Here is a 16,956-nt window from a genome sequence, read left to right on the forward strand (position 1 = left end):
CCTTCCCGACCTAGGAGTTCAAGAAGACTATGCATCACGGCCAGTACGTGGATCACCGCCCATGAAGATCCCGATACTATTATTAACAGAAGAGAAAATGTGTACATATCCGAAGAAAGGTAATTGGTAATCCGTTCAAGAAATCCGAAACCTCCTCCAAAAGCTCCGTCGAGATCGTTGCCGCAGTCCGCCGGGCCTTCGACATTGTGAAAGTATTGACCAGGAATACATGAGCCTGCTGAAATAGGCTGACGTGAAAGTGGGAAATAGTGAGAACAGTGTCGTGAGAGCCGAGGATCTAATAGAGACAGACCAAGGAAAGTGACAAGACAGTGGGGTACATGCGTTTGACGCTGCACTAAGACGGGGCATGCTAGCCATCCGATAGTACAACAGTGAGATCGCCATGCATAATAGCAGCCTATCCAAGTTAGCGATTGTCTGGCTTTGCGGAAGGACAGTAGAGCAACGTACAGTGCAGCCGCGATCTGGGTCTTCCCAACACTTGTCGGCTTGACACCACTGGTTTGTGGCGCTCTTGTACCGGCAAGGAGATACAACGCCATCGCCAATGAAGGTGATGTCGTAGCCAAGTCGCTCTTTCTTGCATAGCTCGTTTTGTTTCAGGCTGGAGAAACCTTCTTGCATTGGACCGTCATCGAAGGATGTTCCGAACACCGCTGGCGCCCAATTGCCCTTGCCTCCCATTTCTGTACCCCACGTACAAGCCTCGTCTTCAGGTACGCCCTGTTTGTTGACGTAGTACTGAGCTGAAGTTTTCTTGCCTTGCCAAAAGAAATACTTCTGTTGATCGGGATTGGCTAGGAAGCCGGTCTCACCAGGACCGACGGTGACTGGGAAAGTCATGGACTCAGTCCCTGCCACGTATAAGCAAGTGTGTTGAGAGGGTGGGTGTTTACCATACCGGGATAGTCTGTGCGACAGAAAGAGACAGACTTTGAGAGTTTGTTCTGCACTTTCACACCCATGTGCTTTGATCCTTGAACGCAGAGGGTATTGGCGATCTTGCCGTCGGCCATCTCCAGAAACCCGTCTTCGTTGCAGTACAAGCCACCAACACTCTGACCCGTCCTACCTTGAATCGAGGGGAACGAAGCCTTGAGATACGGATTCGGGCAGCCATAGGAACAGAAGCTGCCAGACGTGCAGCAGGTACCGTCCGAGCATGAACCTTTTGGAACGGTTGTGATGTCATCGAAACCATCTCCTCCGGAATATTGGGGATCTTGGATACCCGACCAGCCTCCCAGACCCTCATGGGCGATAGGCAAGGCGCCATATCCGTAGGGGAACTCGGTGCAACGTATTTTGCCGTTCGGGAATTCTTTATCGCACTCGGCACAGTGACCGTCCTTGTCGACCATGTCTATCCAGGGACGCGGAGTACCGGACTGCTGAACAGGTGTCGTATCCTGGGAGGGACTCGGTGTAGGGTTGCTCGGGGGCATTTCGGGTGTTGGCGCGGGCTTCTGAGGTTCGGGCGCAACAGGCGCGGACTGTTCGGCAGCCTTCTTAGGAGTGGGTTCTGGTGTCGGATCGGTGGCTGGAACTTGATGCTTGGAAGCTGGAGGCAGAGTAGGCAATACGACGGGACTACTAGTCGATGTTGAAAGGACACCATCATTACCCCACTTCAGAGTGCCGTTAGCGATACCCTCACGGGCCTCTTCCTCTGTGATTGAATGATCCTCGAGCCAGTATACGATGTGAGTCTCGGTCGCTGCAGGCGCGAAGATGGTGCCGCGCTTGACCGGATCGTGAGCACGAGCGTGGCGGTGCATGTGGTGCGGCTTAGCTGCAGTGATTACAGCAAGCGCTGTGACGGTAACTATGTGCCCAATCTTCATGGTAGGCTAGAGCTTGCAACACTTTTGTGGAAGTCACTAATACCTTCTCCTAACGTTAGCCAGTGCGGCAGGAAGTGGTGTGACACAGAGCGACTCACCGTTTCTTCCCTATAAACAGTTACTTCCTCCAAGTTCTTGACAGAACGATCGGTGTCGCGGTACTGCTTTCGACTTTGTCGGCTACTTTGTTGTTGTGAAGTAGGCGGGGAAGTAGCGGAGAAGGATATTGGCAGTGCCTAAGGAGCGAAATGGAGATGAAACTCCGGGTGAAGACACGAAAGAATGACCGGTGAAGCGTGAAGGCGACTGAGTCGGTTCTGACTTATAGGAAACGAGCGTAGGGGGAAGACACAAGAGCGAAAGTGAGGTGAGTATTGTTTGTATCGTGGTGCCAAGACAGGGTCTCACTAGCGTGGCTGCTCCGTTTGGGCAAGAAGGAGCAATGATCTAGGTATGCGCCTACTGCGTTCTGAAGCTCTTCCGCAAATAGACAATGATCGATCGCTGAAACGGGAAAGAGTGTGTGATATGGCGAAGAGAGTGCGTACACCGCTTAGATATCTTAGCTTTGGAGGAAAGTGTTGAAAAGAGTGAATGTGAATGTGGCAATTGATTCAACAGCACAAACAGCGAAGACGACAATCAAAAGAAAGATTACCGTTCTCAAAGGAGGCTCGCTCATATGACCTTTCGGTCTAGTGAACGAGCTGCGTGGCATAGGTAGCTGGGTATTATCTGAGCAGGCTATCAGTCTGTGCCACATATGTACGTGTCTCGAAGGACAAGAGTGCGCCTTCGCTGCCAATCTGCCATGCGTCCAGACGTAAAGTGCGCCGAGAGCAAATGGGAGATACGTGGTGTCTCCAGTGCTAAAGCGCTGATTGACTGAGAAGCACCGGGTTCCTGAGGGCATGTTGATCTGCGCATGGCATTGGTACATGCTCAGAGTGGTAGTTCCTGTCAATATGCAGTGCGACATCGAAGTTTTGGTTAGACTTGGAAGAGCCGGATGCGCCCGCGATCTGCGAGAAGACACGAGTGACGCGGAGAAGAAGCTGAACGTGCGTGGAAGCCGAGAGATAGTCAAATGGTCGGACTGTACTAAGAATGGCTCAAGCCAGATCTGACAGTAGTGCGGTGCTCCGTGTTAATAGGCGCTGGCTTGCCTTGGGGTCTTGGTATGCGCGGTGACGTTACCCCGATGTTACTGTCGCATAGAATGTATACAGAATACGTATATCATCACGGTGATTTGCGCAATTTGGCCGTGCAATAGGAGACTTCGAGAATCAAGGCGTCTGTGTGTGAACAAGGTGAAAGCCCAATGTCTGCGTGTCGGCGCATACGTAGCCTGCTTTGTCTTCTCTTTCGACAGAATTCAGCAGTTGGTCACTATCGGTGAGTGTCAGTACTCTAGGTTCATAGGACGACTCAGCAGCCATGTTGTAAGCGACGTAGCAGCGCGCTGGTCACCCGAAGCTCGTGTTCTATGCAGCCCTGTTGTCGTGTGTTACGGGTTTTGGCGCAGCGGGCCACATCAGGTATAATATGATCATGGGACCCTCTAGTAGAACGCGAGACTCATGCGACGAGACGTGATGGTGAGGTTGATGGGGGAAAGATGAAGGAAGCGACGTGACGAGATGGAAAGGCTTTGCGCTAATAATCAGGGCCCACATGTTCGTCCCGAGATGCAGGGGCTCGTAGTGCCACAGCGTGACCGACATGTTTTGTGACTGCGACAACTGCACAAGTGACAGATGCATACAAACAGACTTGGTAAGAATAATGCCTTCAGGTATGTACAGATACTTTAGCGATACTCCATGCAGGTAGCTCTTCTCCAACACTCCTACGCTGTAGACAACGAACTAATCAATCAGAAGAAGCTCATCTCGCGAACTGCTGCTAGACAAGTGATCTAGACTTGCTGAACATAGTTGGCTGGTACACTGCGTACTACGCCGTCTTTCTCGACATCTGCCCAGCCGTCACCAGCCTCCATGTTGATGAGAACAAAGCGATCTCCTTCTGACATGGAATGCTCTGCGTCGCTTTGCGCAGTGTAGTCATACAGTGCTTCGACGTACTTCAACTTCTTCGCGCCACGCTTCGGCGCAACGGCGGGTCCCTTCTTCTTACCGGGAGCGGCAGCCGCGGCAAAGTTGGTGGTTGATGCCGACGATGCAGAGTACGTCGAGTCAGGTCTTGCTGATGAGAATGTAGAAGCAGTGGTAGGTGGTGTCGCGACTGTCATCTCGACATACGCTGCTGGGACAAGACCCTCTTTGAAGCCAGCACGGACTTTCATCCATCCAGAACCATCTGTGGCTGAGTGTTAGCAAAGTAACGAAAGAGACCTGACATGTGAGAAGCGTCTATTACATACCATCGGGTTCTACAATGGTAACATCCGTACCATCTGCAACAGTCAATTCGCCCTCTCCATTCTCTTGATAGGCGTAAAGCATTCTACCCTTCGCTTCTGCAGACTTGGGTGTTGGAGGAGGCATGTCCTCGTCGTTCTTGACGTATTGCGTAGGTGGAGGAGCAACTAGCCTGTTTTTCCTGGCACCCGGTACAGTCGGCGCCTTCTTCTCTGGTGGTGGTGGAGTTTCCTCGGCAGTAGGCGACATTCCTCCAGATATTGAGCGATGCGCAGTGGCCGAATAGCCAGAGCTGAGAGTGTTCATGGAGTTTACTGTGTCGCTTCTCCCCAGTGGGGGTAGATTCGTACTGGAGCTCGTCGCGGCGCCATTCGTCGCTGTCACTGCGTGCGCGGCCTTCTGCCTTTCTTCTTTTAACTTCTTCTTCTCAACCTTGGACTGCTCGCCGGGACAGTCGGCGGGAACCTTCATCTCACACTTGCTATGGCACGTATAGCCACAGTCTTGACAGTCGTACCCCTTCGCGGACAGCCCCCATATTCGATCTCCGCATAGATCGCAATTCGTAGGTATCTTGAATGTCTGCGACTTGAAGTTGTGGTTTCGTGCGCCAATGCTCAGGTCACCGACAACTGAAGTGATGGTCGAAACCTCCACCTCGGCGCTGACTTTCTGTCTCTCCACCTCATGCATTTGTTCCTGTATAGCGAAGACAGCGCGAACGATGTCCACTTCATCTCTCTTGTCTTTTCCGTCCCTTATGTTCTGGCGCACGGTTTTGGCGTTCTCAACTTCTTTACGTTTCTTCTCGAGCTCGCGCCGGTACTCCCCCAATGACGTCTTCGATTTGGTGAGAACGTTGCGCAGAAATACCGTCGCGGAATCGTCGACCGCGATACTACTGTCGTCTAGCCAAACCGGGCTGGGCTCGAATTGGAAGTCACCAGGCTCCTGGAATGAGCCAGCGTTGTGCCGTACGAACATCATCGAGTCGAGAAGAGGGTTGTTTCGCGGGATCTCGGCAGAGAGATGCTTCAGATACTCGGTACTCCGCGTAAGTGTTTGGGTTTCGATCTGAGCGGCGAGTGACCATATCGTATTCAGCTTGTTAACCCGTGTTTCCGAAAGATCCTGGAGGCTCTGTGACTGTTAGCCATGCGTCATTGATGTTGCGGCTTGACTTACGTCTAGTAGCTCAGGGACGTATTCATGGTAGTACATCTCCTTTTGCTTGTTGGTTACGTTGATACTGATGAGATAGGTGTTCTGCAGTGGTCAGTGTATGGGATGTGAGATTTGGCATGCTACGTACCTTGACGTTGCGCATCTCGACCTGCTGCTGTTCGAAAGCATTCCGCGCCTTGGCTTTTCCGTGGTCAAATGCGCCGTCCGCCTTCTTGCGCCGGCTCTCGACCTCCTGGCAGACGCTATCATATTTGCCCTTTTGCTTGCGCAACTCGCCATACTGGTTGTCGCGCTCCTTCTCCAGCTTAGCAGCATAGTCTCCGTGCAACTTGCGCAGCTCCTCGGTGCGGGTGCCAAGGACCTTGAGGGGGTCAGCGAGCTGGGTGATGAGAGCGCCAGCGAATTGTTCGTGTTCGGAGGCGCGGGATTCGAGGGTGCTTAATTGAACACCCCATGTGGTCATAGAAGCGCTGTGTGGATATGTCAGTAACGCCCAAACCTCATGCGACGACCGTCATACCTCTCGAGCGAGCCTGGAGTAACGGTAGGCGTGTCACCAACACTGAGGCTGCTCTGCTTCTTTGCCTTCTTCTCATAGTACTTCTTCGCAAGCGCGCTGAGTTTTGCCGAGTATTCCTTCTCGATAGCGCTCCGTTCCCGGTAGAACTGTTGGATGTCATCCAGCCAGGAGATGCCGCCGGAGACCTGCAGTCGCGTGTCAGTAACTCGAAGCGCAAGGCACGTAGCTGGCGGCGCATATGTCTGTTCTCCCCCGGCAGTGTATGAGAGGGTGTATGACGTACCCAAGCGTTGACTGTCTTGAAGCCATCCTGTGATCACCCGTCAGCGCATGCTCGGAGGTGCTGCTCCAACTCCGCATACCTTCAGTTCGGCGCCAAACTGGGGCGCAATGTCGACCTCCATGATTGCTGAGATGTGTATGGGTCGTGCACGTGGAGAGAGGGGACTAGGGCCCCAGACATAGAGGGTGAAGGAGTGCTGGGGCGAGGGCGGGAAGGGATACGCGGAGTACACCAGGCGTCTTGGTTACCGGCAGCCCAATTAGTGGGGCAGGAGGAATGGCAACGAGGCGGTGCGTGCCGAGGAGGGAAACCCGGGATCTGAGCCGGTGACGCTGGATCTTGGTATTCTTCTGTTTCGGTTGTATTATGTGGTGTGGTGATTAGTGGCACACGCCGACTACAATGGCATGCAGGAACAGGGCTATTGAGCGCTTTCACTCGGTCGCGCCTGCACACATGCTCGGGGCCTGTTCATGCGGCCTGCGCGCTAAAGCTGCCTAGCGTCTCAGCCCCGCCAAAGTCGACAACTGGAGCTCTCACAATTTCCAACGCGTCTCTTGTACCTGCAACAACACAGCTACCTCACACTTTGCGCCAAACCACCTTGAGCGAGCAACGACTTTGTATCTATAGCAATCCGCTCCGCTCAGCAAACTCCCGCGACTATCACCAAGGTCGCGCCTTCCTCACCTCACCGCCCGCAACGCGACCTGCACTCGCCCACCATGTCGGCGGCAGAAGAAACCCCCATCAAGCAGGAGCCGACCGAGGAGACTCCTGCGCAGGAACCCAAAGAAGCCCCGGAGTCTTCGCTCGAAAAGGCTCAGACCGATGGCAGCGGTCCACCTGGAAACGGCTCTGCTCTGGCTGAGCCCAAGTTCAATGTCGAGGTCAAGCTCGCCGACCTGCAGGCAGACCCCAACAACCCGCTCTACTCCGTCAAATCGTTTGAGGAGCTTAATCTGTAAGTGTACCGCGCTCACACCAACGAGCTAGCTAACAATGTCAGCTCCGAGGAACTCCTCAAGGGCATTCGCAGCATGAACTTCACCCAGCCATCCAAAGTTCAAGAGAAGGCCTTGCCTCTGCTTCTGATGAACCCGCCCACCAACATGATCGCGCAGTCACAGTCTGGAACTGGTAAGACTGCTGCCTTCTCGCTCAACATTCTCTCTCGCGTCGACCTATCGAACCCCGAGCCGCAAGCGCTGGCACTCGCGCCTAGCCGAGAACTCGCCCGTCAGATTCTAGGTGTCATCACGCACATGGGTCAGTTCATGGACGGTCTCAAGACTATGGCTGCCATTCCCGACCCGTCACGAAGGGGACAACAGTTCAATGCACAGATTCTCGTCGGCACACCGGGAACTGTTCAGGACATGCTGAGGCGGCGTCTTATCAACCCAAAGAACATCAAGATTCTGGTTTTGGACGAGGCCGACAACATGTTGGATCAGCAGGGCATGGGCGAGCAATGCACTCGCGTCAAGTCACTCTTGAACAAGGACATCCAGACAGTCCTCTTCTCCGCTACCTTCCCACCCACGGTCATTGCATACGCCAAGCGCTTCGCACCCAACGCAAACACAATTACTCTAGCGCACGAGGAGTTGACCATCGAGGGTATTAAGCAGCTGTACATTGATATTGACAAAGACAATGACAAGTACGCGACATTGCTCAAGTTCTACGGTCTGATGACACAAGCCTCGTCCATCATTTTCGTTAGGACCAGAAGGACTGCTGAGGAGCTCGAGAAGCGCATGGTTGCCGAAGGCCACAAGGTTGCGCAACTCAGTGGTGCCCTGGAAGGCCCTGAGCGTGATCGCATCATCGACCAGTTCCGCTCCGGAGAGGCCAAGGTCCTCATCACTACCAACGTTCTCGCCCGTGGTATCGATGTGCAGTCAGTCACTATGGTTATCAACTATGTAAGTTGCGAATCAAAAGAATATCTAGAAGGTGTACTAACTGTTCTACCAGGACGTCCCGACCATGGCAAACGGAGTGGACGCAGACCCCGAGACATACCTCCACCGCATTGGCCGTACCGGTCGTTTTGGACGCGTCGGTGTCGCCCTCACTTTCGTACACGACAAGAACAGCTGGACACAGCTGAACTACATCGCGAGCTACTTCAAGACGGACCTCGTTCCCATCGACACATCGGACTGGGACGCCGTCGAAGAACTGATTCAGGGTGTCATCAAGTCATCGCGAGCTGGCAAGACAACGGAGGAGATGAAAGGCTAGGGTGTAAAACAGGGACTATGTGTGAGGGAACAAAGCTTTTGAGCGATAGCGAACACATGACAGGGGCAACGCAGCCGTTGACCTCTATGAAGAGATAAAAGAATCACGTACGATGGAAATGAATCAAAGATACCCAAGCTTAGCAGAGTAAACTAAGTCTTCTCTTTTCAAGTCTCAAACGCCCCCGGCGCCGTAACCACTATGATGATGAGTGAACTCGCTATCAGCGCGCCTGCTATGGCGCTGACAATGATGATGCTGCCTCTCGACGCGGGGAACTTGCCCCGTATAACGTAATGCTGCGCCTCGAAGTACCGATGAAACCCTATCAATAGCATGAGAATGGCAATACCGATAAACGTCGCGCCCAGCGGTTTCCCCAAATGCCGTAGTTTCGCTTGTGGAGAGGTTGTAGAAGATGAATCCGGCGAATTCGCTATGGATGTGTTTAGTCGGAAGAGTTGCGTTATCGCTATGCCGATCGAGGCAAAGGAGAGGGATGTGCGGAGCCAGGCTAGGAAGGTACGTTCTATGTATCATGTTAGTATCATTATTACCCATCTTCCCGCATTTACATCCACAGGAGGCAGTCGGGAGGAACGGATTCTTCTTACCCAACGCCAAATGATCCCTAGCAACACTCCCCTTATTATCCAACTCTACACTCCCATACTTTTCCCAAAACGCGCTCCACCACCCTTTCTCGCGTTGTTCCACCGCTGCTGCTTCCCGCTCTGCGCTCCTCGCGCGGTGGTCTACACTCGCATGCCCGTTTAGTCGGCGCTGGTCGACGGCGGGTTGCAACGTCCCTGCCGTGCCTTCTTGTGGCGCACCAGAATCCGTGGCGGAGGGCCCTTGCGGTATGGAGGACGCGCCGTTGGGGTCTTGGGATGGGTTCGCGGGTTTAGTCGTTGTGGTGGAGGTGGAGGTGGAGAGGTCGCGTGCGCGGATATCAGGGGAGATGGAGTTGTAATCTTTGGTGTGGGATTGCGAACTCGTTACTATGGGTGAGGTTTCCGAGGCGCCGCTGTGGGTTCGTGGTGGGAGGGCGTCGCGTTCGGAGGTGCGTTTACGGGGGCCGGCGATTTCGGCCATGGTTTCCTCCTGTTTCTCGATTCGTGGGTGTTACGAGACTGGTCGCTGGAGATGGTGTGAAATGTTCCCGTCGTCCCGTATGGGTTCAGTCGTGGGAATAGTTATGGTACGGTCGAGGGAATGCCGTGGGAAGCGTCATCTCATCCCGCACCGAGGTGGATCGGGCGAGGTACCGGAGCTCTGGCGCGCGACGATCCGTTCCCCGCGGGGTTCACTGTCGCATGCGTCTGTCGATGCATGCTGCCTCAATATTCCTATGCTTGTAGAGTCTCTCGATTAGGCATGTTAGATCTAAAGATGGGCGTAGCGTGATTGCGCCTGGTCGTCACGCAAGACCCGCATCTGCCACTGGCCTATTGGAACGAAGCGTGCTCCGCAGCCCACATAGTCGAGGCTAATTGCTTGGAAACATCTTGGATATATGGGTACTATTTCACGCCGCAATGCCTGATTGATCGGTAACTCAAGCCGTTGCAGTAGAAACTTTCGTAATCCAATTCAAAGATGATGCTGGTATATCTCTTGCCAGCAAGCCTTCTATACCCCTAATACATGACTATTTTCGTACATGCAATGCTCATGATATCAACAGTGTGGCAGTCGGAAATCCCCTCTCGAACGCCGCCCAAGACCGCCAAAGGAAGCAGTCTGCAAATAGATTGTACATGGCCTCGGATCTTCTTACTCGTTGTAGTGGTAAACCTAAGACCAATGTTAGCAAGCAATGTCTGTGTGACAGGACGGAAAATGACTTACAAGGTAGTTTGGCAGTCCGAAACTTTCCCAGTTCAGCCGGTTCGCCATCTTGGCAAAACCTTCCGTCTCAATGAGGTTGTAAAAGGCAAACGGTGGGAACATGGCGCCGTCTCGGTGTACCTCCGCCTTGACGAGCAAAGTAGCGCCGCCGACTCCGTCGAGCTTGATCTTTGCCTTGGGATCCGCCGATGTGTCGTGCATCTTAGCCATGAGGCTACGGTATGTAGCCATCTCGGCGTACCCTTCGAGCAGAATGTCGTCCTTGCCCATCTTAGCAGCAAGGTCCTTGGCTGTGGGGCTGTCGATCCAGTTGTTGAAGTCGTATTCCCGGATGTCCATGCTCTTCTTATCTTCATTGTAGTATCTCTGGAAGCAGTTGGGGACGATGATGGGCACGTCGTAATCGGCCAGATCCTGGATCAGAGTGGGTGGTGTCTCGACGATATCTGCGTCCATCCAAAGGACCCATGAGGTTGTAGGACCTAGCGTTGTGAACAAGAGCGAATTGCGCGCCTTGGCCATGGCTGCCCGTCGTGCCTTCTGGTTCTCCATCTTGTGACGCTCGGCTTCGGTTTGCGACTGGAGGGGGGACTCGGTGTCCTGGCGGAGGATGGTAATGGCGGAGAAGCGATTCTTCTTGGATCCAGTTTGTGTCTTGGTGACTTGCGCCTGTAGCGCTGCGTACGCGGCATTGCCCTCCTTTGTCTTTGGTATTATGAAGCCCAGGGAGATGAGGTTGTGTGGGTAGTTGAGCTTGAGCAGGTTGTCCCAGTATTCTTGGTAGAACTTGGCCAATGGGGTGAGAATCAGGACCGTCTCCTCGTTTTCGATTGGCGTGCGCGTGTTGGTCACGTTGTTCATATAGTAATGTACGACGGGCGGCGCGGCCTGTGGAGCATTCGCCTTGGACTTGCGGAACGGTAGCGAGGGTGGCGAGAGGGGGTTCGAGGCTACCTCACCCCCTCCTTTTCTGGTAATGGACGGCACATCGGTACCAGAGAAGAAGAAGACGAAGAAGCCGATGCAGAGGATGCCCGCGAGGATTATGGTAATGGGATTCGAGCGTCGGAACGAGCGTGACATGGTGGGTGGACGATTAGGAAGGAAGGCGAACCGCGGCTGCCAAATGGGAGGGGTCTATGAAGGGCGCATCAGAAGCAGAGGCAGGCGGTGGTGATGGTGCGGGCGTGGGTCGGCGCAAGGAGGTGTGTGCGAGACGTGGCCTGGCCGGCGCTCCAAAAAGTGTCAAGGGCGTGTGCAGGCGCCCGAGTGGATGGCAAGCGTCCGGAGGGCTTCCAGGGAGTATAGACGCGTCGGTTGACAGGCTCAATGCTCGGGCTGGCAGGTGACAGGAGTGCTTGCCATGCTACCACGCCCGTTGTCGCGAGATGCGGCTCTGCTTACGTACGCATCTCGTCTCCAGGCCCTGCAGGCATCGCGGGTAGTGCGATCTGCTAGCTGCGGATGGTGCGTCATGACCACCTGCATCTGCATCTTCAACACCACGTCCATGCTTCACTATGGTCAATTGAGCTTCGACAAATGCCTCTACTGGTTGCGCGACAATGGCCACTCTTGAGGCGCGCCGCTGCCGCCGCTCGCCCTCTGCGCTGTCCCTCAGTCATACCGAATAGACGCGCAAACTTCGATCAATTCAAAGCATATCACGCGCCCGTTCGTCGGCACTGCGGCATAATTTTACCACCATCTGTGGAATCGCATGTAAGGAAATTGCTCCAAACCACTGCCATAATCTAATAACGTCTCCAGCCACACGATCTTGTTCAGCACATCGCTCCTCCACCACTGGACGTCGCCCGTCAAAGGACCTTCTGTGTCTTCTTCGTCACGCCTTCGTATGCGCACTATTTGCTGGACGATGACGCTTTCCTCCGCAACGCTCTTCTGCGCGCTTACGAAAATGCGGCCGACATACCGGACCTCCACATAGATGCACTGTGTGCTGTCGTAGACAAACTCCCCGTCAGCAGGGTTGGGGAGAAGAACCCTACTCAGCCGCCTCTTGCTGGCGCGGGGTTCGAAGGAATATCCTACGCGATTCTCCCGTCCGATGTTTCTGTACCGTCCCACGAACTATCGCCATTAGACAAGAGCGCTATCGATTTCATATTTGCCGAACACAACGTCAAGGACACCGTCTATCGTGACACTTTGCGGTTGCCTCTTGCAAATACTGTCTTCCAGACAGGCTCGCCATCCACGATGATCCTATCGACTTGGTCCCTGGATGCGAATCGTCAAATGACCCCTGTATCCAAGACCAATGTTTCTCATCATGGAATCCGCTTAGTCAAGCAACAGAAAGACTCAACTCCCGTTCTCCACGTACCGTTAATTCCACTCACAATGCCCCGCACAGTCAACGGCTGCATGGGCAACATCATCCGCAGGGTTATCGGGCCTGGTGGTAAATCTCTGCAGGCCTCGTCGGAACTTGAAAATGTTGTTCCCAGATTCTTCAAATCGCGAGGACAGCCTGCGCAAGCGACTGTAGCTTGGGCATTAGTGATACCCGATGAGTTGAGGGCCATCATTGCCGCTCGAACAGATGAAATCCTCTCTGGCTTGCCAACAGACAATCAGAGTCCGGTCTCCGAGCATACAAATGCATGGGAGCGTCTATGGCGCAGTGATCCCCCTCTCTATAACACGCTGGTGTCGCAAGCACTTACTGAAGGAGCACGTCTCCATCGAGTCTTGAGTGGTGGAGGCGGATGGGGAAAGAAAGCTGGCTTATTATCGTTGGATCCTGCAGCGGCCAGTCCAGCGGCAGACCCACCAAAGGATGACGATTTTCTCAGCATGATCAGTGATCCCCAAAACTTCGAGTCAACTCTTACACCCGTGGTGCGAGACGGTGACTCGATACAGTTCTTCATCTCTCCGAAATCAGATCTCGAACAGTTGGCTCAAAAGTCCGGTCACAGGGGGACGATCAGATGGGCTACATTCGGGAAAAAGATTAACTGGGGCTGGGAGGTGGGCACTATTCCTAGCACTGTGGACTCGATCCCCGGGGAGTTGTCGCAAGACAGTCAGACCAAAGGAGACAAGATATTTTGTCTTCCTGGCTTTGGTGCACTGAGTGAAGGAGCGATGACGCTCACACAGCACTCCCGGGTAGACGAAGGCACGCCCCACAGCGTCACTACTACGGTCGATGTTCCCTTTTCTCGTTTCCGGACGATGCGTAAAAATGAGGCTACGCCTGATGAAAATAAAGAGGACGAGGACGTAGGTGAGCCTGATGTGGACTCAACCTTCCCATGAATGTGTTCTGATAGCCCAGGTAGTCAAAACATGAGCCAAATACACCGAAATCTGTGCCATCCATCCGTGCGCAAGTGCCGACTCACAATCTCTCAACTCTGAAAGTAGCCAACACGTCTCCGGCTCAGCAAGAAGAGCAATCGCGTACCCCTCCAAGACTAACAGTAGCGGAACTGGTTCGCAAGCTCAAGATAGAAGGGCAATCTACTACCGGTCGGCTCCGTGTTCGGACAGCGAACGCAATATTGCGCAGATTCGAGAAGCTCTTCGATAAACAGAAGAAGAAGCATACAGCAGTCATGTCAGAGATTCTGCAACGCCACTGTCTTTTGATGGCTGTGAGGTTCAGGACGCTTATGGTTGATGCAGCGGAGCTGATGGAAGAGGCTGATGCCGTTTTGGACGACATCAATCGCACACTTGTGAGAAGGATTCCAGCTAAGGAGAGAGAGAGGCCAAAGGAAGAGAGGCTGCAGAGGAACGCAGAGAAAAGGGAGAAGAAGAGGGCACAAAAGGCTGAAAGAGCGGCACAGAAAGAAAATCGTGCCAGAAAGAAAGACAAGACGACCGCGGTATCACCAACAGCGACGGGGGCGCCAGTCCGCAAGTTTGCCTCCCATGGAATGTCCACAGCGGTCGAGATCAACGAGAAACTCAAACCCGCCGTCTCCGAAGTCTCCCGCCTGACTGAAGAGGCCAGAGCCATCATGGCTGCCATTCAACACACCAAACCACACATCCGCAGAATGCCCGTCTCAAAACTAGCAACAGCCCAAGCGTTCAACCAAACGCTAGGTTACGCCGTTCAAGACATCCTCTGTCTGACAGAGGAAGCACGCACTATAATGTCTACCATCCAGCAACGCAAACAACAACACCAACGGCAACGCACCCAGCAAACTCAATGGCGACACCTGCGCCGATGGGGCCACGACACTACATTCGTTTCCTTGAAGCCTGACACCTCACCCAGAGTCCTCTTGGACACAGCATACAAAGCGCGCCGAACCTCGATATCCATGATGCGAGCCTTCAAAAAGCGCGTTAGGAGTATCAAAGCTCTCATCCGGCAGCGTAAACACGACCTACGCAAATTGATCAACGCCAAGCCAGGTACCGTGCAAGACCGGCGGCGCAGGCGCATCCGACGCGTCAGCCTGCCTGTCCACGTTGTGCGCTACCCATCTGGACGCCGAACAGTGCGGAATCAGACTGTCCCTGCGTTGCAGAAAGGGAAGCGGTTTGCGAGGTTTAGGACTGTGATGCAGCGGCAGCCGGGGTTCAGGACGGTGACGCAGCAAAGGCAGTCGGTGATGGAAGAGAGGAAACAGAAGAGAGATGAGCTTGCGGCTACGGTGGCGGGTTGGCTTGGTGGCGGTGGGGGTGTTGGTGGCGATAAAGGCGGCCTTGGATCGTTATTGGATACGTCAGTGAAGGACGAGAACAGGGGTGGACGGAGGAGGCGGAGGTGAGGGGTGCACAGAATGTTGATGAAGAGTGAGGATGTAGTCGCAAGATGATGTATATACAACTTTAGGATACAGAAGAGTAGAGTGTTATTGATGCTCCAGAAGCTTATTGCATGTCCGCATACCCTATCCTCATCTTTGTGCACTGCATGTAAACGATACTTCTCCAGCTCATCTCATCTCATGTCCATCATGCTTGCTAGCGCTGAAGAGGTATAAATACCAGCTTTCTCTCTGCTCAATCCTCTCTCTCATACCATCTTTTTCCCTCTTTTTTTTTCAAAAAGATGCGATACACGCGTTCATGTCGTTCTGTCCAAAACCACCCGATATCCGATCATGTTTGGTGCTGGCTGTCGAGAACAAAACCTATTGGTCAACGAATAAAGTCCTCCCTTCTTCCGAATCTTCCAAAATTCAATGATGCAGCGGAACATGCTGTTCTCGAGTCAAAAGACGACACACTGCTTGGTGTATGTCTTTCCGCTGGACTCCTCAAATCTACACATTGAGAATCTATGGTTGCGCAGCCAGAAAACTACAAAACACTCTAGACAACTTCCTGATGGTCGTCTGTCGAGCTTTTCTCTCTGCTCAGGCTTCTTACATACACCACCATTTCTTCCTCTTCTTCCTACAAAAGAATGCGAAGAACATACCGATGTCTTCCAAAAACAGCACGTTTCGCTTCAATGACCAGCCCTGGCTGTCCAAAAACGTTGAGCTCCGTTTCCATGTGTTTCCGCTCTTCCGATCTTCGAAACAACTTCAAGATCCGCTATGCCTTCCTCGAGTCGAAGACTGGCATCGATACGATAATGCCAATCTTTCCTCCGAACTATCCAAACGTATGGGGCAAGGAGTCTGTGGCTGTACAGCCAGAAAAGCAGAAGATCACAGGACTGCATGGCAGTCTTCTGTCCAGCTTTTCCTCTGCTCAGTCGTCTCTCTCTTACCAACATATCTCCCTCTTCTTCTCAAAACGAGTACAGTATCGCATCATGTTCTTTTGAAAATACGACCACTCGCCTTATGACTAGTGCTGGCTGTCCAAAAAGAAATATGGCGCTCGCTTTATGACCAGTGCTGGCTGTCCAAAAAGAAATCCAAGGGTATCATGTGTTTCTGAACTTCCGATCTTCAAACATACCTAGGTATACGTTGCTCCTTTATGGTTTGTCGAGCCAAGATCTGCTATTGATACAACCTTATCAGTCTTTCTGCTGGACTATCTGAACTTTCACCGCTACCGTTCCATGGCTGCGCAGTCAAAAAAGACAGCCTCATGATTGATGGCGGTTCTCTGCCGCGCCTCGTCTTGTTCAACAACACCCGACCCTTATACGTCTCTATATCTGCGTCTCGGGCTTTTGATTGACTAAAAACTCTTCGAGCGCATGCAATGTCTGCTTCTCTGGCCTTTGCGACACTAGGGAATGTCTTTAAAAGTACAGTTCACTATGCGCATAGAGATCTGAAATCGGTACAAGCTCATGCGTATGAGTTCACGAGAGACGCCAAACATATGATCATCAAAATCGACTTGTCAAAAGTTCCATACCAGAAAATTATGGTGTCTGTGTCTCCTGTACGATGCTGCATACATTCCTTCCGATCTGTCCTCCTTGAGTGGTATAAAACACACCCTGCCTCTCCGGAGTTCTTCTCCCTCCTACTATATCTATTCCGGCTTTTTTCCAAAACTTCGTCGCGTCTCTTTTATGAAACCGAAATCCTCAAACCAGCACTGGCATGTCTGGTGCGTTGGGTGCTCCGACACGCCAACAATTAGCACTTTTGTTCAAAACACAGTCCGAAATTCTCATGTCCCAAAGTCGTTGACATACCG

General features: G+C 53.0%; 5 protein-coding genes across 5 annotated transcripts; 2 read left to right on the forward strand and 3 right to left on the reverse strand.

Moving 5' to 3' along the window:
- Positions 1 to 373: 373 nt before the first annotated feature.
- On the reverse strand, positions 374 to 1,868 carry J4E79_005729 (uncharacterized protein; the record flags this gene model as incomplete). Its single annotated transcript, XM_049354607.1, has 3 exons — positions 374 to 421; positions 475 to 878; positions 926 to 1,868. 3 exons carry the CDS (start codon positions 1,866 to 1,868, stop codon positions 374 to 376), a joined length of 1,395 nt encoding a protein of 464 aa, XP_049210730.1.
- Positions 1,869 to 3,789: 1,921 nt separating this feature from the next.
- On the reverse strand, positions 3,790 to 6,364 carry J4E79_005730 (uncharacterized protein; the record flags this gene model as incomplete). Its single annotated transcript, XM_049354608.1, has 7 exons — positions 3,790 to 4,193; positions 4,258 to 5,395; positions 5,441 to 5,521; positions 5,568 to 5,910; positions 5,961 to 6,145; positions 6,244 to 6,270; positions 6,323 to 6,364. 7 exons carry the CDS (start codon positions 6,362 to 6,364, stop codon positions 3,790 to 3,792), a joined length of 2,220 nt encoding a protein of 739 aa, XP_049210731.1.
- Positions 6,365 to 6,968: 604 nt separating this feature from the next.
- Positions 6,969 to 8,496, forward strand: DBP5 (RNA helicase required for poly(A+) mRNA export; the record flags this gene model as incomplete). Its single annotated transcript, XM_049354609.1, has 3 exons — positions 6,969 to 7,207; positions 7,253 to 8,174; positions 8,227 to 8,496. 3 exons carry the CDS (start codon positions 6,969 to 6,971, stop codon positions 8,494 to 8,496), a joined length of 1,431 nt encoding a protein of 476 aa, XP_049210732.1.
- Positions 8,497 to 10,272: 1,776 nt separating this feature from the next.
- Positions 10,273 to 11,430, reverse strand: J4E79_005732 (uncharacterized protein; the record flags this gene model as incomplete). Its single annotated transcript, XM_049354610.1, has 2 exons — positions 10,273 to 10,293; positions 10,348 to 11,430. 2 exons carry the CDS (start codon positions 11,428 to 11,430, stop codon positions 10,273 to 10,275), a joined length of 1,104 nt encoding a protein of 367 aa, XP_049210733.1.
- A 437-nt stretch (positions 11,431 to 11,867) lies between these two features.
- J4E79_005733 (uncharacterized protein) lies at positions 11,868 to 15,110 on the forward strand (the record flags this gene model as incomplete). Its single annotated transcript, XM_049354611.1, has 3 exons — positions 11,868 to 11,870; positions 12,118 to 13,602; positions 13,662 to 15,110. 3 exons carry the CDS (start codon positions 11,868 to 11,870, stop codon positions 15,108 to 15,110), a joined length of 2,937 nt encoding a protein of 978 aa, XP_049210734.1.
- Positions 15,111 to 16,956: the final 1,846 nt, after the last annotated feature.

Source organism: Alternaria viburni (genome assembly GCF_023758015.1).
Source record: "Alternaria viburni strain BMP 2772 chromosome Unknown scaffold_11, whole genome shotgun sequence".
In the NCBI taxonomy this organism is placed as follows: Eukaryota; Fungi; Ascomycota; class Dothideomycetes; order Pleosporales; family Pleosporaceae; genus Alternaria; species Alternaria viburni.